This window comes from Podarcis vaucheri (genome assembly GCF_965113315.1).
Source record: "Podarcis vaucheri genome assembly, chromosome: 18".
Taxonomy (NCBI): domain Eukaryota; kingdom Metazoa; phylum Chordata; class Lepidosauria; order Squamata; family Lacertidae; genus Podarcis; species Podarcis vaucheri.
In genome coordinates, this window is record NC_138756.1 from 8,397,894 (window position 1) to 8,421,163 (window position 23,270).

Sequence of the window (23,270 nt, forward strand, 5' to 3'; positions counted from 1 at the left end):
GATGCGCCTTCGCAACCCACAGCGACACGTCTGCGCACGGGCGGGTTGCGATTCGGTGCTTCTGTGCATGTGCCAAGCGCGATTTAGCACTTCTAACCCATTCTGGTACTTCCGGGTTTCGGCGGGTCCATAACCCGCAAAAAGACAACCTGAAGCATCTGTAACTTGAGGTATGACTGTATACGAAACCCAGAATCCTGTTTTACATTATCTTCCAATATATTGCTATGCTGATTCTCGCTGACAAATCTAGGAAGGGGTAGGAATCATTTCCTCTTTGTATCCAGGGCTGGATTTAGGTTTGATGAAGCTACTTAAGGTAATGGGGCCCTTTATCTGTCCAGCTGTCCTTTATCAGCAACAAATTGTCGCTGTTTTTTTGTGTTGAATATATGCTTTATGGTAATTTATGGACCCGATAGGTAAAGCCATTTGCACATAACAAACTACGTTTTTTATCACAGTAATTGTTAAACTGAAATGCAATTATCTTATATTTTGGAAAGGTAAAGGTAAAGGTAAAGGTAAAGGGACCCCTGACCGTTAGGTCCAGTCGTGGCCAACTCTGGGGTTACGGCGCTCATCTCGCTTTATTGGCCGAGGGAGCCAGCATACAGCTTCCGGGTCATGTGGCCAGCAGAACTAAGCCGCTTCTGGCGAACCAGAGCAGCGCACGGAAACGCCGTTTACGTTCCCGCTGGAGCGGTACCTATTTATCTACTTGTACTTTGAAGTGCTTTCGAAGTGCTAGGTTGGCAGGAGCAGGGACCGAGCAACGGGAGCTCACCCCATCACGGGGATTCAAACCACCAACCTTCTGATCAGCAAGTCCTAGGCTCTGTGGTTTTACCCATAGCGCCACCCGCGTCCCTTTGGAAATGTACATCCAGGTTTTTTCCCTTTAATTTTTTTGGGGGCCCCCAAGAGAGTGGAGCCCTAAGCTATAGCTTGTTTAGCTTATACGTAAATCCGGCACTGTTTGCATCCCAACTTTTGCGCAGCTCTGGCGATGTGAAACTTCCCCGTTCCGCAAATGAGATCTTTGCACCCTTGTCCCCATCATAGCTGTCAATGTTTCTCTCTTTTTTGAGGGAAATTCCCTTCATCCGAATAGGATTCCTCGCAAGAAAAGGGAAAAGTTGACAGCTATGGTCCCCATGAGCCTGACATCCACAGACACATACCCCTGCTGCTTCTGACTCAAGGTACCGTATTTTTCGCTCTATAAGACGCACCAGACCACAAGACGCACCTAGTTTTTGGAGGAGGAAAACAAGAAAAAAAATATTCTGAATCTCAGAAGCCAGAACAGCAAGAGGGATCGCTGCGCAGTGAAAGCAGCAATCCCTCTTGCTGTTCTGGCTTCTGGGATAGCTGCGCAGCCTGCATTCGCTCCATAAGACGCACACACATTTCCCCTTACTTTTTAGGAGGGAAAAAGTGAGTCTTATAGAGCAAAAAATATGGTATTTCAAAAAGCGCCTGCCAGTTGCGTTCCAAGTCTCTCTTAAAAATTTGGCGCTTTTGGGCTCCCACACAATGATGGGATTGAAGGCGAGACGTTGACTTTGGAACCCAGATTCGCTTTTTTGGGGCCAAAGCAAGCGTGGAAGGGTCTGGGGTTTTGTCTTGGGGTGGGTTTTGTTTTGAGCTTTGCAAACCACAAAGCCGAGCCAAGAAAGGAAGGAAGGAACAACCTCCAAAAGGGAGCCAGGGAGGAAAACCTGTTGACGCTACCTCTTCGCAAGAGCCCCAGAATTGCTAGGATTTCATCTTCCTCCAACTTTGCTTTCATGGAACTTACTGCATTTTTCACTCTATAGGACGCACTTTTCCCCCTCCGAAAATGAAGGGGAAATGTGTGCGCGTCCTATGGAGCAAATGCAGGGGGGAGGCAGGGAGGGAAAGCCCCCAAAAGCCGCACACAAGCTCCGCGAGGGCTCTTGCGGGCTTTTCCTCAGGAGGGAGAAGGGACTGACGCGGCCAGTCAGTCCCTTCTCCCTCCTCGTAGAAAAGCCCACAGTAGCCGTACGCTCCTTAAAGGGTGCGCGGCTCCTGTGGGCTTTTGCGGGAGGTGGGGGTATTGCCATAGCTCAATTAATGGGTTCCTGGCTTGCTTAAACAGTACCAGTGGTACCTCGGGTTACATACGCTTCAGGTTACATACGCTTCAGGTTACAGACTCCGCTAACCCAGAAATAGTGCTTCAGGTTAAGAACAGTTTCAGGTTAAGAACGAACCTCTGGAACGAATATTCTTTTCGCTGACACATTCCAGAGCGTTAAACAAGCCCTTTGGGGGAGGGAATACGCCTTTTTCTGAGAGAGACGCCGCGGCTGAACCTGATGGGGAAAGCAGTCCGACCGCAGCACATCTGGGAATGTGCGACATCCCCCCCGCCCGCTCTCAACACACCCTGGAAAGCCTTTTCTCATAAAGAGGAGAGGGAGGGCGGGGGCGGATATGAGCTTTGCGGAAGGCTGGAAATATTCGCTCCAGTACAGCGGTACCTTGGTTCCCAAACGCCTTGGCACTCAAACAACTTAGAAGCCAAACACCGCAAACCCGGAAGCACAGTGGTACCTCGGGTTACATACGCTTCAGGTTACAGACTCCGCTAACCCAGAAATAGTGCTTCAGGTTAAGAACTTTGCTTCAGGATGAGAACAGAAATCGGGCTCCGGCGGAGCAGCGGCAGCGGGAGGCCCCATTAGCTAAAGTGGTACTTCAGGTTAAGAACAGTTTCAGGTTAAGAACGGACCTCCGGAACGAATTGGGTACTTAACCTGAGTTACCACTGTAAGTGATCCGGTTTGCGAGCATTTTTCGGAAGCCGAACATGCTCTGTTTTGAGTGTTATAACGCTTCCGTTTTGAGTGTTACGCTGAGGTCTGTCTGTTCTTGCTATTTATTCTGCTTTTCTGTTTTTTGCGGCTCTTTTTGTTTTTGTGACTGTGCGGAACCCAGTTCAGCTACTGATTGATTGTGTGACTGCAGTGCATTGTTTGTTGCTTTCATTTTATGGATCAATAGTCTTGTTAGATAGTAAAATTCATGTTAAATTGCTGTTTTAGGGGTAGTCTGGAACGGATTAATCCGTTTTGCATGACTTTCTATGGGAAAGCGTGCCTTGGTTTTGGAATGCTTTGCTTTTGGAATGGATTAAGTTTGAGAACCACTGGTTTGAAACCGCTTTGGATTACAACTGTTTTGGATTACAACCACATCAAACCCAGAAGTGCATGTCCCTTTTTTTGGATTACAACCCCTTTTTTTATTACAACCAATTTTTTTTGAGGCCCCTCTGTCTGCGGACAAACGCCACCTCCCTCGGCCTGTAATGCGAGATGAGCGCCGCAACCCCAGACTCGTCTGTGACTGGACTTAACTATCAGGGGTCCTTTACCGTTACTTTTTTAAAGGGAATTTACAGTGGTGCCCCGCAAGACGAATACCTCGCAAGACAGAAAACTCGCTAGACGAAAGAGTTTTCCGTTTTGGAGGTGCTTCGCAAAACGAATTTCCTATGGGCTTGCTTCGCAAGACAACAATGTCTTGCGAGTTCCTGCTGGTTCCCCCCCTTTTTCTAAGCCGCTAAGCCGCTTATCAGCTGATCCGATCAGCAGATAAGCCGCTAAAAGCTGCTAAAAGCCGCTAATCCGCTAATCCGTCAATGGGCTTGCTTCGCAAGAAGAAAAAACTGCTAGACGAAGAGAATCACAGAACGGATTCTTTTCGTCTTGCGAGGCACCACTGTACCAGGAACATACAATTCAGTCTGGGACAGGCTTAGTTGTATCATAGTGAGAGGCTCACACGAGCCTGCGACCAGCTATCTGCTGTGCGTGAGAAGGGGAATGTAAACTCTGCTAAGTAAAGGAACTTGCTAGCACAAGTTAGGAAGGATATTAAAAAGGTAAAGGTAAAGGGACCCCTGACCATTAGGTCCAGTTGTGGCCGACTCTGGGGTTGCGGCTCTCATCTCGCTTTATTGGCCGAGGGAGCCGGCGTACAGCTTCCGGGTCATGTGGCCAGCAGGACTAAGCTGCTTCTGGTGAACCAGAGCAGCGCACAGAAACGCCGTTTACCTTCCCGCCGGAGCGGTACCTATTTATCTACTTGCACTTTGACGTGCTTTCGAACTGCTAGGTGGGCAGGAGCAGGGACTGAGCAACGGGTGCTCACCCCATCGCGGGGATTCGAACCGCCGACCTTCTGATCGGCAAGTCCTAGGCTCTGTGGTTTAACCCACGGCGCCACAAGTTAGGAAGGTCATTAATAAGCAATATATCCTCTCCTGCCACCCTGAACATTCCCACATGTTTCTCCTTTGGAAATTTCTGGCCCCTTTATCTCCCCCGCTCACCTTCGCACTTGTGGCTCGTCTCGCTCTGCTTGTGGCCCACCGGGCACTTGCATTCGTAGGACCCCACGGTGTTGAGGCAGTTTCCTCCTTGGCAAAGCCCGGGGATTGCCTGGCATTCGTCCACATCTGCAGGGAGGAAGTGAGGAAACACAAATGAAGACAGCTGAGAATGCTGAAGGTAAAGGTCACCTTCATTTTGCCAGGTCTGCGGCACAGTAAACCCTGGTTTGCACAAACCATTGTTCGGAACGCTATCTACGCCGGACCTCCCAGTGTTGTGTAGTGGTTAAGAGGAGTAGATTCGTAATCTGGTGAATTGGGTTTGCGTCTCTGCTCCTCCACATGCAGCTGCTGGGTGACCTTGGGCCAGTCACACTTCTCTGAAGTCTCTCTGCCCCACTCACCCCAAAGAGTGTTTGTTGTGGGGGAGGAAGGGAAAGGAGAATGTTAGCCACTTCGAGACTCCTTAAAGGTAAAGGGACCCCTGACCATTAGGTCCAGTCGTGACCGACTCTGGGGTTGCAGCGCTCATCTCGCTTTATTGGCCAAGGGATCCGGCGAACAGCTTCCGCGTGATGTGGCCAGCAGGAGTAAGCCGCTTCTGGCGAACCAGAGCAGCGCACAGAAACGCCGTTTCCCTTCCCACCGGAGCGGTACCTATTTATCTACTTGCACTTTGAGGTGCTTTCGAACTGCTAGGTTGGCAGGAGCAGGGACCTAGCAATGGGAGCTCACCCCGTTGCAAACCGCCGACCTTCTGATCGGCAAGTCCTAGGCTCAGTGGTTTAACCCACAGCACCGGAAATCGTGCCTGCGCAGGTGCCGGAAGTCACGTTTGTGCAGAAGCCGGAAATCACAGGTGTGCCCGCTGAATCCAGCCCACGGAGGAATCTCCGCTGGAGTGAACCGGCCCAAGCGAGGTAAAACTTGCCAATCCCTGCTCTGAGAGAAACTGTGCTCTGTAGCTGCTCATCTGCTTTTGTGTGACATCAAATCAGCAAAAAAAACAACAACCCCATTTTATTTTGTTTCGGGACTCCTCGTTTGACTGCTTCAAAGGAGTTTTAGAAGCAAGAAAACCCTCTCTTGGGCTCAAGGGAGAGAAACGTATTTTATCGGACGTCCTTTTGATTCCATCTCCCTTGAAAAGCAGCGGTTAAAGCCGCTCGAAACATCAACGGCTATGAAAGGCCCTTTTGAGCAGGACTCTTTCTGAAAGGGCAGCGTCCAGCAGCTTTGGTGCCGCCACCGAAAAGGCCCCGTCAATCATGGCAATGGTTCTGAGCTTCCAGTAGGGGCTGGGCGAGTCGTGAAGGAACTTACCTTGGCAAGCGCCAGTGCGTATGTTAGGGATGAAGCCACGGCGGCAGGGGTGGGGCTGGGCGGGGCACATCTCGCAAGGGTGGCCCCATGCCCGCCCGATGGTGGCGCAGCACATGGTCTTGGTGCAAACGATGCCACTGAGTTGCCCTTGGCACATCTGGTTGCTGACTTGGCTGAAGCAGGGGCCCGTGCGGTAATCTAGGAGAGGAACAAGAAAGGGGATAGGTTTATGATTTTGAATCAAAATCTTGAAAAGTCAGTGGAAGGCACTCCAGGCCAATGGAAGGCACTCCAGGCCACCTGAGCCTTGAATGACAGCAAAGGATTCAGGACAACCCCCAAGCTACAAAACATGTACAAACATCCGTTCCGGAGCCCTGTTCACATCTAGAAGCAAACGTAACCTGTGTCTGCACTTCTGCGCATGCGTGGGTCATGTTTCGGCGCTTCTGTGCATGTGCGTGACGTCATTTTGAGCGTCTGCGCATGCGCAAGCGGCGAAACACGGAAGTAACGCGCTCCATTACTTCCGGGTTGCTGCAGAGCGCAACTCGAACGCGCTCATCCCGAAGCACATTCGACCCGAGGTATGACTGTACAGTGGTACCTTGGGTTACATACACTTCAGGTTACAGACTCCGCTAACCCAGAAATAGTGCTTCAGGTTAAGAACTTTGCTTCAGGGTGAGAACAGAAATTGTGCTCCAGCGGCGCAGCAGCAGCGGGAGGCCCCATTAGCTAAAGTGGTGCTTCAGGTTAAGAACAGTTTTTAAGTGCGGACCTCCGGAACGAATTCAGTACCGTATTTTTTGCTCTATAAGACTTTTTCCCTCCTAAAAAGTAAGGGGAAATGTGTGTGCGTCTTATGGAGCGAATGCAGGCTGCGCAGCTATCCCAGAAGCCAGAACAGCAAGAGGGATTGCTGCTTTCACTGCGCAGAGATCCTTCTTGCTGTTCTGGCTTCTGAGATTCAGAATATTTATTTTCTTGTTTTCCTCCTCCAAAAACTAGGTGCGTCTTGTGGTCTGGTGCGTCTTATAGAGCGAAAAATACGGTACTTAGCCTGAGGTGCGTTCTCTTTGCAGTTGGACAGCTCTTACAAAATCATATCCACATTTGGCTTGACGGTTCCAAAAATGGAGTTCTGTTCCGAGGAGACCCACTCAAATTACTGGACCTAAAGCAGTAGTCCATTGATTTCAGTCCATCTCCTCAGAGTACAGCTAACACTGAATAGAACCCATCGTCTATCAGCTTCCAGCCTGGTCAACCTGCTTTGTCATAGATGTTTCCTTCCTGCTTTCTACCTGCTTCCACAGGTAGGCAGATGATGGAATTTCGGAGCTAGCTAACCTGACCGGAAAAGTACGTGACCAGAGGGAGGAGGAAGAGGAGTGGAAGAAATTCAAAGTCTATTTAGCTAAATATCTTAAGATAATATAATAAGAATATACCGTATTTTTTGCACCATAACACTCACGTTTTTCCTCCTAGAAAGTAAGGGGAAATGTCTGTGCATGTTATAGAGGGAATGCCTACGGGTGGCATGCCTACGGATTTTCCTCCTCTAAAAACTACGTGCGTGTTATGGTCGGGTGCGTGTTATAGAGCAAAAAATACGGTAATTATGACAGGAGTGCTCTGATGGTGTTTCCTGCTTGGCAGGGGGCTGGACTCGATGGCCCTTGTGGTCTCTTCCAACTCTATGATTCTATGATTCTATGATTCTAGAATTACTTGCGAGTACCAAATAGGCCTCGGATTTGAAAATGCAATGTGTAAAATATTACGTTAAGGTTAAAAATGAAAAGAAAGTAAGATATTAATTGACCAAGTAAATTTTATGGGGAAATAGTTTTGGAAAACTGTTAGAATGATTTATATGGAAACTCAGCCAGGGGGATTACAGGAAGTCACCTAACAATGTTAACAAAAGTGGAATTATTATAATCAGCATAAATGTTTGTTGGTTTGTTTTGATTTTCTTTTTCTTATCTGTTTGTTATAAATTTGGAAAATTAATAAAATCTTTGGGGTGTGTGTGTGTGAATGAATTCCAAAGGTAGGCAATTTCAACTTCAGCAGGCGATACAAGCATAAAAGAGAGAGATGTCAAAACTCCCTAAGTGTCCCTATTTTGCAGGGACAGTCCCAGATTCCCAGAGGCCGTCTCGGTTTCAGATTCGATCTCAGAACATCCCGCTTTTTCTTTTGTTGTTGTTTAGTCGTTTAGTCGCGTCCGCCTCTTCGTGACCCCCTGGACCAGAGCACGCCAGGCCCTCCTGTCTCCCACTGCCTCCCGCAGTTTGGTCAAACTCATGCTGGTAGCTTCGAGAACACTGTCCCACCATCTCGTCCTCTGTCGTCCCCTTCTCCTTGTGCCCTCCATCTTTCCCAACATCAGGGTCTTTTCCAGGGAGTCTTCTCTTCTCATGAGGTGGCCAAAGTCTTGGAGCCTCAGCTTCAGGATCTGTCCTTCCAGTGAGCACTCAGGGCTGATTTCTTTCAGAATGGAGAGGTTTGATCTTCTTGCAGTCCATGGGACTCTCAAGAGTCTCCTCCAGCACCAGAATTCAAAAGCATCCATTATTTGGCGATTAGCCTTCTTTATGGTCCAGCTCTCACTTCCATACATCACTACTGGGAAAACCATAGCTTTAACTATACACTCCTTTGTTGGCAAGGTGATGTCTTTGCTATTATTATTATTATTATTATTATTAGTAGTAGTAGTATTAACTTTAACAAGACGGACCTTTGTCGGCAAGGTGATGTCTCTGCTTTTTAAGATGCTGTGTAGGTTTGCCATCGCTTTTCTCCCAAGAAGCAGGCGTCTCTGAATTTCGCGACTTTTCCTTAGGACGTCCCTACTTCCGCCGGAGAAACATTGGAGGGTATGAGCTCTCCCGAGGAAACCCAAAAGCATAGCTGGGATGAGAGCGACTGCCTTTTTCCTCCAAAGGCCTCATGTATTTCCACACAACCCAAACAAGGCCAAATATTTTCTACAGGGGATTGCCGGGTGATCGGAAACAGATTGCGGGACGTGGTTCTCTTCCCTATTTTGCAGCCCCGCGACGTCTCTACAGCTCATTAGGACCCAAACTTCATGTGTAACCGTTTAGCTCATTCTACCAAAAAAGAGAGAGGTTAAAACGGAATCTTTTCATAATGTGGAACAGTTGGTCTCCCCCTCCTTCCAAACAGAAAACGTAATTAAAACTAGCAGGGGGGTGGAATTATCCATCCATCGTGAAATGTCCTGTGCTGAGCAAGAGAGTCTGTGCTTTGGAATCTGGAGCAATCAAGGCAGATGTTCCAGAATCATAGAATCATAGAATCATAGAGTTGGAAGAGACCACAAGGGCCATCGAGTCCAACCCCCTGCCAAGCAGGAAACACCATCAGAGCACTCCTGACATATGGTTGTCAAGCCTCTGCTTAAAGACCTCCAAAGCAGGAGACTCCACCACACTCCTTGGCAGCAAATTCCACTGTCAAACAGCTCTTCCTGTCAGGAAGTTCTTCCTAATGTTTAGGTGGAATCTTCTTTCTTGTAGTTTGGATCCATTGCTCCGTGTCCGCTTCTCTGGAGCAGCAGAAAACAACCTTTCTCCCTCCTCTGTGTGACATCCTTTTATATATTTGAACATGGCTATCATATCACCCCTTAACCTCCTCTTCTCCAGGCTAAACATGCCCAGCTCCCTTAGCCGTTCCTCATAAGGCATCGTTTCCAGGCCTTTGACCATTTTGGTTGCCCTCCTCTGGACACGTTCCAGTTTGTCAGGGATGCCTCTTCTGGGCTTTGCCATACCCTGATAGCGTGTCTCTTCTACCGCAGGCTTAGAAATGTTTGAGGAAGGAGTGTCTGAGAGGAAATGGTAGAATAGCTACCAGGAAGGATTTGTTGTTGTTTAGTCGTGTCCGCCTCTTCGTGACCCCCTGGACCAGAGCACGCCAGGCCCTCCTGTCTTCCACTGCCTCCCGCAGTATGGTCAAACTCATGCTGGTAGCTTCGAGAACACTGCCCCACCATCTCGTCCTCTGTCGTCCCCTTCTCCTTGTGTCGTCCCCTTCTCCTTACTCCGCGTAGCCGAGTAAGATTGCCTTCCATGAACACGGTTTTAACAATGAGTCCATAAGTGACTGTGGAGGCCAATTCTGGATCTACACGTCCTTCCACAGTGGGGACCTAGGTTTCCAGGCGGCAGTTGATCCCGGTGAGGGTTTGCCAAGCGTGCCTTCCTCTTAGCATGTTTCTCTCTTGCGTCCTGAGTTCGAGTGTCTTCAAAGCCCACGACACCTTTGGTAAAGGCTGTTCTCCAACTGGAGCACTTGCAGGCCAGTGTTTCCCAGTTGTCAGTGTGTACAGTGGTACCTCAGGTTACATATGCTTCAGGTTACAGACTCCTCTAACCCAGAAATAGTACCTCAGGTTAAGAACTTTGCTTCAGGATGAGAACAGAAATCGTGCCCTGCCAGCGCAGCAGCAGCAGGAGGCCCAATTAGCTAAAGTGGTACCTCAGGTTAAGAATGGTTTCAGGTTAAGAACGGACCTCTGCAACGAATTAAGTTCTTAACCCAATGTACCACTGTACTTAGAACCAAAGGGTCTTTAGTTTGTGGGTGGGATTTAGGTTGTTTTCAGTGAATTCGTTTATTTGTTATAGTAGTTCTGTGTATGTTTGTTTACTGACTGAGGGAAGCATAATTATATCTGCTTACCTCCAACGATAACTCACTCTGCTTTATGTATTTGAAAACCTAATAAAAAATATTTAATCATAACAATATAAATGTATTACTATTACTAATTGCTGGGAATTAAGTACTTAACCCGAGGTACCACTGTAATTCGTTCCAGAGGTCCGTTCTTAACCTGAAACTGTTCTAAACCTGAGGTACCACTTTAGCTAATGGGGCCTCCCGCTGCTGCCGGAGCCCGATTTCTGTTCTCATCCTGAAGCAAAGTTCTTAACCCAAGGTACTATTTCTTGGTTAGCGGAGTCTGTAACCTCAAGCGTCTGTAACCTGAGGTACCACTGTATACAGTGGTGCCCCGCAAGACGAATGCCTCGCAAGACAGAAAACTCGCTAGACGAAAGAGTTTTCCGTTTTGGAGGTGCTTCGCAAAACGAATCTCCTATGGGCTTGCTTCGCAAGACGACAATGTCTTGCGAGTTCCTGCGGGTTTTTTTCTCTTTCCCCCCTTTTTCTAAGCCGCTAAGCCGCTTATCAGCTGATCCGATCAGCAGATAAGCCGCTAAAAGCCGCTAATAGCGCTAATCAACTAATCCATCAATGGGCTTGCTTCGCAAGACGAAAAAACCGCTAGACGAAGAGAATCACAGAACGGATTCTTTTTGTCTTGCGAGGCACCACTGTACTACATTTTTTAAGATTTGCCTTGAAAGTGTCTTTGAACCTCTTTTGTTGACCCACCAGCATTACGCTTTCCATTTTTAAGTTCGTTCACACACACACAACCATTCATTCAGCCCCCTCACCATTTGAACCACCCCTACCTCCAATCACAAAGAAAGCCCCCACACTGCAAGGAAAACGTCTCCGCAGTAGTGCAAAAGAGAAAGACAGAGTGTGCGAGAGACAGAGGAAGGGGGGAGAAGCAGACTTGTGCGAAGGAGGGAGGGGGGCCGGGAATCGCCAAAAATAGATTTTTTCGGATTTCGTTTCCAAGCCTAGGAAGGGAACGGTGCCAAAGCAGCTTGTGAGTTTGAAGCAGACAGGCCAGGGCAGGTTGGCTTTTTGCCAGGAAGCATCTGGGGCTGATTTTAATGGGTCATATGATTAAAGATTTAATGAGGCTCCAATCAAACTTTATTAAGGCTCGGGGACGTGATTGCTGCGCACCCACCCCACTTCTGTGCCCAAGGCTGGGCTCTGACCCCAGGTATGTTTGGAGCGCAGTCCACCTCCCCAACAGCTGTGGGAAGGACCCAGCGAACCGCCTCCCCACATTCTTGCACGTCGACTCCGAAATTCGCCTTTCGGAAGGTCTCATCTGTCGACCCACTGGGTTTGCCCCAGGGAACAAGGGAAGCTTTACTCCTGAGGAAACCGGGCGCTGGATCCGGACGCGTCTCAAGGCGCCGTCCTCACACGGAAAGGAGTTCCATACCGCTTTAAACCGTCTCGGTTTCTCCGCCAAAGACTCCTAGGAACTTCAGTCCGCAAAGGTTGCTGAGAGTTGCCAGGAAAGCGCTCGCAGTTCCCAAAATTCCCTGGGAAGAGTGAGCTGATTGGTTCAACCGTTCTGGGAACTGTAGCGCTGTTTGAGGGAGAAGCGCCCCATGCCGTAGAATGAGAGGAACGGACTCCCCAATTCCAGCAGGAATGGCTGGCTAGATTTCCGAATCAAAACGCAGTGTAGTGGTTAAGAGTTAAACCAGTGTAGTGGTTAAGAGCTGTGGACTCGTAATCTGGTGAACCGGGTTCACTTCCACCCTTCTCCACACACAGCTGCTGGGTGACCTTGGGCTAGTCACACTTCTCTGAAGTCTCTCAGCCCCACTCACCTCACAGAGGGTTTGTTGTGGGGGAGGAAGGGAAATGAGATTGTTAGCTGCTTTGAGACTCCGTAAAGGTAAAGATAAAGGTAAAGGGACCTCTGACCATTATGTCCAGTCGTGGCTGACTCTGGGGTTGCGGTGCTCATCTCGCTTTATTGGCCGAGGGAGCCGGCATACAGCTTCCGGGTCATGTGGCCAGCAGAACTAAGCCGCTTCTGGCGAGCAAGAGCAGGGCATGGAAACTCCGTTTACCTTCCCGCCGGAGTGGTACCTATTTATCTACTTGCACTTTGAGGTGCTTTCGAACTGCTAGGTTGGCAGGAGCAGGGACCGAGCAACGGGAGCTCACCCCATCATTGCGGGGATTCGAACCACCGACCTTCTGATCGGCAAGTCCTAGGCTCTGTGGTTTAACCCACAGCGCCACCCGCGTCCCTTTCTGGAGACTCCTTAGGGTACTGATAAAGCAGGATATCAAATCCGAACAACAACTCCTCCTCCTCCTCTTCTTCTTTTTCTTCCTCTTCTTCTTCTTCTTCTTCTTCTTCTTCTTCTTCTTCTTCTTCTTCTTCTTCTATAAATACCATCAAGTCTAGGGCAGGGATGGGAAGATCCATCGATGTTGGTTATCATTCTTCCGGTCTTAAGTTCAGTTCTGCATGTTTTCATGATCGTCCTGTTAGCCAGGGATGATGGGAGTTGTAATCCCAAAACATCTGGAGGGCCGAGTTTGGGGACGCCTGCTCTAGATGGTCCCCAAAAAAGCATCCATTCTTCCATAAAACGCTCCTCATTAGATGGTCTTAATTCTGCTGTTAATTCCCCCCAGTTCTGCCCTGTCCATTATCTTACTTATCCGTTCCTCTTTGGCAAGAACATCTCCTTTTTCCATGTTATTTATTTGTGCTTTTAAGTCGCGTTTCTATCTCGCGAACCGCCCCGGGATCCTTTGATGCCGGGAGGGATCTAAATCAAATAAATGAATAATAATAATAATAAAGACCGAGCTACATTTAGATGGATGCCCGCGGTGGAGATTGGCACTCGTTCCCTCGATGGCACAGATCTCTGCCGCTCCAGCTTGCCTGGGGCTCAGTCTGTTCCTCCTTGCATGCCATTTGGCCAGGTTTTATTTTTTCAGAGAAAGTAGAGAGCACGAGAGAGAAGGAGAGAGGTCCAAAGGATTTCTTCCCTTCCTTCCTTAAACAAACAAGCAGGCCGGCTAGCCAAACCTCCCTCAAATCGGATTCCTTTCCCACAACAGCGCTGGAAGGTTTTCCTCTCCAAACAGAGCGGGGGAATGTGGCTGGCAGGCTCTCCGGCCGGCAGAAAGGAGGTCAGTGGGGCACAGGCCGCCCTTGAAGGCCCGTCCGAGGCTGTTGTGGAAAGGCTGCCCTCCTGGCAAGGAGCGCCCCACCCCGGAGCCTGAGCCGGCCCCACCTTGCCGCTGCAGAAGAAGAAGAGTTTAGATTTGATATCCCACTTTATCACTACCCGAAGGAGTCTCAAAGTGGCTAACATTCTCCTTTCACTTCCTCCCCCACAACAAACACTCTGTGAGGTGAGTGGGGCTGAGAGACTTCAGAGAAGTGTGACTGGCCCAAGGTCATCCAGCAGCTGCATGTGGAGGTGCGAGGAAGCGAACCCGGTTCACCAGATTACGAGTCCACTGCTCTTAACCACTACACCACACTGGCTCTCTTCAGAATTAACCCATACTCCCCGCTTTCCAGGAACCAGGGAATCGCAGCATTGGAAGGGACCCTGAGGGTCTCATCCAGCCCAACCGGCTGCAAATCAGGTCTCTTGTTGTTGTTGTTTAGTCGTGTCCGCCTCTTCGTGACCCCCTGGACCAGGAGACTCTGGAGAGTCCCATGGACTGCAAGAAGATCAAACCTGTCCATTCTGAAGGAAATCAGCCCTGAGAGCTCACTGGAAGGACAGATCCTGAAGCTGAGGCTCCAATACTCTGGCCACCTTATGAGAAGAGAAGACTCCCTGGAAAAGACCCTGATGTTGGGAAAGATGGAGGGCACAAGGAGAAGGGGACGACAGAGGACGAGATGGTGGGACAGTGTTCTCAAAGCTACGAACATGAGTTTGACCAAACTGTGGGGGGAACTGAAAGACAGGAGTGCCTGACGTGCTCTGGTCCAGGGGGTCACGAAGAGTCGGACACGACTAAACGACTAAACAACAACAAAGTTACATATGAACGAATTGCATATCGACGCAAATTAAGAATGGATAAATATGAAGAAATCTGGAAGGAATACTTAAGCGATAAAGCGGACAGTGGTTGGGAAGTAGGGGGACGAGAGGTCTGGAAATATTGTTAAAAGGGTGCAGTTATAGGCATAACAGTACTCAAATCTGAATTGTTAAATTGTGTTATGAGTGTTATTGTGGTTTTTGTTGTATGTGTTTTTGGTGGTTGCTGTATGTACTGAAAAAAATGATTAAATAAATGAAACAATAATAATAAAAAAGACGTAAGGAATTGCGTTTAGTCTCCACACTCCCCGGAAATTTAAATGCTGCAGCGACAGAAAAGCTGTCCACATGGCCGGAGCTTGGGTTTCATGGTAGTGCCCGTTTGCCATCAGGAAACTGTAAATCCAGCCGGCGGAAAAGCCAGCAAGATTGCGTCTCGCTCTTCGATTTCCTCTTGGGTGTTTTTTCAGCCCTCGGAATGTCTGGCCCTGCAAAAGGAAGCCGGCCAGATTTTCCCTTTCTACAAATAACCAAAACACGGGAATGTGATTCCCTGAGCAATGAGGTAAGGGAGCGGAGAGGTGGCCTGTGCGTGCGTCTCAGCCTTAGCAGGAGATGAACAAATTTCATGTTTCTCTGTCCCTCTGGTTCCCTGCCCTGGATTCACTTATCCACATTTCTGCAGCAATTCTGGGGACAACATTATTATTATTGTTGTTGTTGTTGTTGTTGTTAGTTTCCATTGATTTATTGGTTGGTTTGATGCCTGTGTAGGAGACTCTGTTTTTAAATGTGTGATGTTGTGTTGTGCTTTATGTATGGAAAGAAAGAAAGAAAGAAAGAAAGAAAGAAAGAAAGAAAGAAAGAAAGAAAGAAGAAAATAGGAAGGAAATAAGGAAGGAAGGAAGGAAGGAAGGAAGGAAGGAAGGAAGGAAGGAGAAATTAAGGAAGGAAGGAAGGAAGGAAGGAGAAAATAAGAAAGGGAGGGAGGGAGGGAAGGAAGGAAATTATTATTATTATTATTATTATTATTATTATTATTATTATTATTAACTTCTGCTATGTGAGTATCTCCACTAGCAGAAGTGCTTCACTGAATAACCCCCACTGAAGTTAACGGACCCAAGCTAGTCATCTCCATCATTCACAATGGGTTCGCTCTGATCAAACGCAGTAAAGACGGACTTATGAGCTCACAGAATTGCACTCTTAATGAACTTCCTGAAGTGCCTGTTTGCGTTTGCAGTCACTTCTCAAAGCGCCTGACACATCCGCTCCTTCAGCTGTTACACTTATGGGCTCATTTGCATCGCCTATTTCTGAACAATAACACTTGACTCCGAGAAAGAACAATGAACCCTTGTGTTAGGAAGCAGCCGGTAAAGAATTTCTCCTTTGTTGCATGCTAACCAACAAGGCTTGGATGAAGAGTTAGTCATACTATGGCATGGGTCGGCAAACTAAGGTCTGGGGGCGGGGCATAGGAATTCGTTCATTATTTTTTCCCAAAATATAGTCCGGCCCCCGACAAGTTCTGAGGGGCGGTGGACCGACCCACTGCTGAAAAAGTTTGCTGACCCCTGTACTACAGCCAGGCACTATGATACGACCTCAGATATGATTCCAACAAATTCCACACGAAAAACGCTTCTCTCCTGTGGAGATGGCAGTCGTGAATTGGTGGCGCATGCCCTTCTGGCTTGCACTCTTTATAAAGACTTGAGGAATGAGATTATCACCCCTCTTTTATTGTCCATTCCGGGTCGCCCAACCACTGCCCCAGTGCCCTTTCTCTTGGCAGATCAAGATGAGAAGGCGACAGCAAAGGTGGCAAGGTTTTTAGCTGGGGCAATCAGAATAACACCCACTATTTGACTATTGATTCAAAACCCTTAAATGTATTTTAGATAATTGACTTTTTACTTCTATTCTTAGTGAAAGCTGGACCATAAAGATGGCTGGTCGCCGAAGAATGGATGCTTTTGAATTCAGGTGCTGGAGGAGACTCTTGAGAGTCCCATGGGCTGCAAGATGATCAAACCTCTCCATTCTGAACGAAATCAGCCCTGAGTGCTCACTGGAAGGACAAATCCTGAAGCTGAGGCTCCAAGACTTTGGCCACCTCAGGAGAAGAGAAGACTCCCTGGAAAAGACCCTGGTGTTGGACCCAGGATCCTTTGGTCCTCAAGACCCACTTCCTTGCCTTCCAGATCCCTTGCGCTCTCAAGCAGTTACCGTATTTTTTGCTCTATAAGACTCAGTTTTCCCCTCCTAAAAAGTAAGGGGAAATGTGTGTGCGTCTTATGGAGCGAATGCAGGCTGCACAGCTATCCTAGAAGCCAGAACAGCAAGAGGGATTGCTGCTTTTGCTGCGCAGAGATCCCTCTTGCTGTTCTGGCTTCTGAGATTCATAATATTTTTTTTCTTGTTTTCCTCCTCCAAAAACTAGGTGCGTCTTGTGGTCTGGTGCATCTTATAGAGCGGAAAATGCGGTAGGTTCCCAAATGTGGCTGGAGCAGCTTCGATACGGATGTGCAAGCCAGGCCCCTTCTTCCAGCTCCCCCACTACACAAAAAAGGTGTCTGTTAGGGGCAGGAAATGATCCAAGTGGGAATTGACACAACCCTCCTCATTAAGCGATTTGCCTCTGAAGTGGGCACCGCAATCAGAGTGCCAAGTTCCTTTCTTAACAAAGACGTCTCTCTCTGTCTATCCCCCACTGTGTGGGTCTTTGTGGGTTTGGCATGTAGGGTCCGCGGGAGGGAAAATTTGGCACAGGTGGGATTGGGAAAGTGGCAGTCGTTTGCTTTTCCTTTGTTAAAAAGCACGCAAACAGGAACGGAGGGGTGGTGTGTGTGTGTGTGTGTGTGTGTGTGTGTGTGTTTGCACCAAATGCCCAGTCCAGAAATTTATTTTCCTTTCTAGGTAAAGGGACCCCTGACCATTAGGTCCAGTCGTGACCGACTCTGGGGTTGCGGCGCTCATCTCGCTTTACTGGCCGAGGGAGCCGGCGTACAGCTTCCGGGTCATGTGGCCAGCAGGACTAAGCCGCTTCTGGAGAACCAGAACAGCACACGGAAATGCCGTTTACCTTCCCACCGGAGTGGGACCTATTTATCTACTTGCACTTTGCCGTGTTTTCGAACTGCTAGGTTGGCAGGAGCAGGGACCGAGCAACAGGAGCTCACCCCGTCGTGGGGATTCGAACCGCCGACCTTCTGATTGGCAAGTCCTAGGCTCTGTGGTTTAACCCACAGCGGCACCAGCGTCCCTTTCTAAGAAACGGGCAAAACCTCCCAACTCCTTGAGAGCTCCTCAGAGTCGTACCTTGGATCTCAAATGCCTCAGCTCCCGAACAAATCGGCTCCCGAACGATCGAAACCCGGAAGTGAGTGTTCCGGTTTGCGAACTATTTTTGGAAGCCGAACGTCCAATGGGGCTTCCGATTGGCTGCAGGACCTTCCTGCAGCCAATCAGAAGCTGTGCCTTGGTTTCCGAATGTTTTGGAAGTTGAACGGACTTCCGGAACGGATTTCATTCGACTTCCGAGGCACGACTGTACTCTTCTCCTTTAACGTCTCCCGCGGAAAAGATATTGTCCAAGTGCCAATCAAAAACCCGAGAATTTTGAGATCAAAATGACGAAACGTCGTAGAGTATCTAAAGAACTATTATAGTTGCATGAAAACGCAAGCTGGATTTGAAATGTGAGTAACCGAAGAAAGACATGAAGGCTAATAATATGTGGAGAGATATAAATTAAAATACGCAACATTAAACACAGAACACTGTGGGGGGTGGGAGCGAGATGGGAAGTCGATAAATAAAGTAAAGGTATTGTTGATGGCGCAGAATGTAAGCTTCTGAAAACCAAATACAGTGGTACCTCAGATTACATACGTTTCAGGTTGCATACGCTTCAGGTTACATACTCTACTAACCCAGAAATAGTGCTTCAGGTTAAGAACTTTGCTTCAGGTTGAGAACAGAAATCACGCTCCAGCGGCACGGCAGCAGCAGGAGGCCCCATTAGCTAAAGTGGTGCTTCAGGTTAAGAACAGTTTCAGGTTAAGTACGGACCTCCGGAACAAATTAAGTTCTTAACCCGAGGTACCACTGTAAACATTTTCCTTTTTGGGGGGGAACTCTCAATAAATACATAAATACTTAATAAATAAAAGAATAACAGACGCAGTCGACACAGAACTGAACATCATTATGCATCAGCTTACAGCACCCAGGGATTGACGGCTGATTGACAGGTGAGCATCACTCTGGGGATATGGGTTTTGGAGGAATCCACAACAAAGGGAGCAGACCGTACCCCCGGGAGGGGGAAATCTGTGGGGGACTGTTGGTTCTTCGTTGCTGGAAGCTGAGAGCAAGGCTGGAAGGGAGAGTGCGCTTTGAAACTCTATCCTATCTCTGCTGCGCACACAGCAAGCCCTCTGTTTGTCTTGGCCGGGGCGAGTCGGTGTGTAGGCACAGCTGCGAAGCTTGTTTCATCTCCAGCTCTGAGCCAAATCCATTCACCACAAAGCGAAAGAGGGAGGGAGGAGCGCTTGATTCAAGGCTTTTGTACCTTACAAGATCATAGCTGTCAGCTTACAGATTTGAAAATAAGGGACCAGCAGCCTCGAAAATAAGGGATCAGCAGCCTCGAAAATAAGGGATCAGCAGCCAAAATAAGGGATTTTCCCAGCACAGGTATGTTCAACTTCTGAGCCCCTCCAAGCCAAAGGCAGAAAGCCCAGCCGGCAGCCAAACGAAGCCTCAAGCGGTGGTTCCCACAGTGCAGCAACCCGGCAAAGGGGATGCAGCAAGGAAAACCACCGTCACCTCTCCGCTGGGAAGCGCTGAGCAAAGGCGAGTCCCCAGGCAACGCGGCTGATTTGATTGGCAAAGGCATGCAAGCTCCACCCCCCAGTCGTTCTTAGACTCCTTATTGGGTGAGCAACACAGCCAAGCAACACAGTTGGAGCCTCCCTCCTCCCTGGCCGGCAGGGAGGGAGGGAGAGGAGCTGCTTCCTTTGAAACCCGGGAAATTTAAGGGACATCATCAATAAGGTACAGCAGCAGGACACAGCGCTGGGATAAGGGACTTTCCCACCAAATAAGGGACAGTTGACAGCTATGTACAAGATCCCTCCAAAGTTGGCCCGAGGCAGGGAACGGGTGCAGAGCAACGACGATTGCCATGTGCTTAGGATCCACTCCGGGATGAAATCTATGAGCCTCTCGATCCGGTTTAAACGTCACGACTTGAATACATCCCAGGCTGCCTTCTTTCAACATGTTGCTACGCATCAGATCTTATTTGAATAACTAAACCTACCCGGACCCTGTGGTCACCTTCTGCGGCCCTCCTTTGTGTGTCTCCTCCTTGAGAGGCCCGGAGGGTGGCAACACGAGAACGGGGCCTTCTCTGCAGTGGCTCCCCGTCTGTGGAATGCTCTCCCCAGGGAAGTTCACCTGGTGCCGTCATTATACACCTTTAGGTGCCAGGCGAAAACATTCTTTCTTAACCAGGCCATTGGTTCATCTGATATACATCCTATACCCTTTTAAAATGTGGGGTTTTTTAAGGAGGGGTGCAATTGGGTTGCTGTTTTTATTTTTTATTATGTATTTCGTGGTTTTGATTTTATTTTGTGAATCACCCTGAGACCCCTGGGTATAGGGCAGTATCTAAATTCAATAAATAAAAGAATAAATATTTTCTCCTCTTATTTTTTTTAAATAGGTTTTTATTAAAGCTTTGCAAAAGTACGTGAATCGTCTCTCTTTTCAGGCTGTAGAGCCTTTTATTAAATGTTTTAATAAAAATTAGAGAAGAAAGGATGTGAAGACCTTTGTAGATGGTTTCTGGCAGCGTCCCTATTTTCCAGGGCCCGTCCTGGATTAACAGAAGCCATCCTGGTTTCTGATTTGATCCCGGAATGCAAGTCACAACCTTTGATTTCAACTGGTCAAAAGGTAAAAAGGTAAAGGACCTCTGGATGGTTAAGTCCAGTCAAAGGTGACTACTGGGTTGCGGCGCTCATCTTGCTTTCAGGCCGAGGGAGCCGGCATTTCTCCACAGACAGCTTTCCAGGTCCTGCGGCTAGCAGGACTTAACCACTTCTGGTGCAACAGGACACCGTGACGGAAACCAGAGCACATAGAAATGCCATTTACCTTCCTGCTGCAGCGGTACCTATTCATCTACTTGCACAGGTGTGCTTTCAAACTGCTAGGTTGGCAAGAGCTGGGACCGAGCAACGGGAGCTCACCCCGTCGCAGGGATTCGAACCGCCGACTTTCCAATCGGCAAGCCCAAGAGGCTCAGTGGTTTAGACCACAGCGCCACCTGTGTCAATGGGTCAACACTGAACATGACTAACATTAAATGCAACTCGCAATACGTACGACGGTGCTTTAAAAAAACCTAAGCCTGAGCTCCACCCCTGAGAAACTGTTGGGGGATTTCTCCTCTTTGAAGAAAATCAGGTAAAATTGTGTGTGTGTGTGTGTTTCAGTTTCTCTGCTTGCAAACTCAGAGGAGAATTCCAAGAGTCCTTCATGACGCAGTCTTGAAAGTTGGGTTGCAGCTAACAAAGTTGTACTCAGAGTGTTGTTGTTGTTTAGTCGTGTCCGCCTCTTCGTGACCCCCTGGACCAGAGCACGCCAGGCCCTCCTGTCTTCCACTGCCTCCCGCAGTTTGGTCAAACTCATGCTGGTAGCTTCGAGAACACTGTCCCACCATCTCGTCCTCTGTCATCCCCTTCTCCTTGTGCCCTCCATCTTTCCCAACATCAGGGTCTTTTCCAGGGCGTCTTCTCTTCTCATAAGGTGGCCAAAGTCTTGGAGCCTCAGCTTCAGGATCTGTCCTTCCAGTGAGCACTCAGGGCTGATTTCCTTTAAGAATGGAGAGGTTTGATCTTCTTGCAGTCCATGGGACTCTCAAGAGTCTCCTCCAGCACCAGAATTCAAAAGCATCAATTCTTCGGCAATCAGCCTTCTTTATGGTCCAGCTCTCACTTCCATTCATTACTACTGGGAAAACCATAACTATACGGACCTTTGTTGGCAAGGTGATGTCTCTGCTTTTTAAGGTGCTGTCTAGGTTTGTCATTGGTGAGTAGACCCGCTGAAATCGATGGACTACATTAGTCGTGCCTGTTAATTTCAGCGGGACAATTCAGAGAAGGATTTAGCTGGATTCAGCCCCGACGATCGTAGCCAAGGCAGTGTTTATGCTATTTTTGGAACTATATGCTTGATTCCGTCCCAGATACAATGTTCAGTGCTATCCAGGTTCTGACAAGTGATGTCTTCAGAAGAACTTAGGGTAGCATGGCCAGCGCAGAGCTAAGTTACAGCCACATAAGCATGGAATAGTACAATTGGAAGGGACCCAAAGGTCATCTAGTCCAATCCTCTGCAATGTAGGAATCTCAGCTAAAGCATCCATGACAGGTGGCCATCCAACCTCTGCTTAAAAATCTCCGAGGAAGGAGAGTCCATAGTCATCTCCAGTGTCAAACAGCTCTTGCTGTCAGAATCTTGTTCCAGATATTTGGTTGGAACCTCCTTCCTTGTAGCTTGAAGCCATGGGTTCGAGTCCTACCCTCTGGAGCAGGAGAAAGCATAGAATCATAGAATCATAGAGTTGGAAGAGACCACAAGGGCCATCGAGTCCAACCCCCCGCCAAGCAGGAAACACCATCAGAGCACTCCTGACATATGGTTGTCAAGCCTCTGCTTAAAGACCTCCAAAGGAGGAGACTCCACCACACTCCTTGGCAGCAAATTCCACTGTCAAACAGCTCTTACTGTCAGGAAGTTCTTCCTCATGTTTAGGTGGAATCTTCTTTCTTGTAGTTTGGATCCATTGCTCCGTGTCCGCTTCTCTGGAGCAGCAGAAAACAACCTTTCTCCCTCCTCTATGTGACATCCTTTTATATATTTGAACATGGCTATCATATCACTCCTTAACCTCCTCTTCTCCAGGCTAAACATGCCCAGCTCCCTTAGCCGTTCCTCATAAGGCATCGTTTCCAGGCCTTTGACCATTTTGGTTGCCCTCCTCTGGACACGTTCCAGTTTGTCAGTGTCCTTCTTGAACTGTGGTGCCCAGAACTGGACACAGTACTCCAGGTGAGGTCTGACCAGAGCAGAATACAAGCATGTTCCTTCTTCCATGGGACAGCCCTTGAGATATTTGAAGATGGCTATCACATCTCCACCTTTTCCAGGCTAAATATACCCAACTCCCTCGACTGTTCCTCATCAAGTGTGGCTTCTAGACCCTTGATCATCCCTTGGTCACCCTCCAGGTTGTCCACATCCTTCTTAAACTGTGGTGCACAGAATTGGACTACACCGGAGTAGACTCTGCGGAAATTAATTGCCTAAATGAGTCGTGCCTGTTAAATTTCAGCGGACTGATTCGGAGAAGAATTTAGCTGGCTTCAACCCTGACGGCTGTAGCCAAACTCAGCGTTGATGCTATTTCGGGAACCTGAAAGCGTATATTCTTGATTCTGTCCCAGAGACGATATTCAGTGCTGTCCAGGTTCTGACTTTGAGTGATGGCTTCGGAAGGTTTTTGGGCTGTAGCCACCGTAGAGCTAAGTCGTAGCCAGTCAACGCCACCCTTGCTCCGCTGGCAAAATGGTTTGCGCCGAAGGGCATGTTTGCGCAGAAAAGAACGTGCGAGGAAGTTGCTGGTTTAACCCACAGCGCCACCCGCCTCCCTTGTCCCTGTTATACCTAATTGCAAATTCAAATGTATCCCTATCGCGTTTTATGACTTCCTTGATATTGTATGTGGGCTGGAACTGGTCTGTGAC

At 48.5% G+C, this 23,270-nt stretch overlaps 1 protein-coding gene across 3 annotated transcripts in view; it reads right to left on the bottom strand.

Annotated features, from left to right (window-relative positions):
* FBN3 (fibrillin 3) overlaps window positions 1–23,270 on the bottom strand; it is a 150,278-nt gene that overhangs the window by 92,409 nt on the left and 34,599 nt on the right. For all 3 annotated transcript variants that reach the window (XM_082206194.1, XM_082206195.1, XM_082206196.1), the window contains 2 exons: window positions 5,690–5,887; window positions 4,367–4,492 (listed from right to left, as the gene is read on the bottom strand). In XM_082206194.1, coding sequence (XP_082062320.1) covers window positions 4,367–4,492; window positions 5,690–5,887 — 324 coding nt within the window. The remainder of the gene's footprint in view (window positions 1–4,366; window positions 4,493–5,689; window positions 5,888–23,270) is intronic.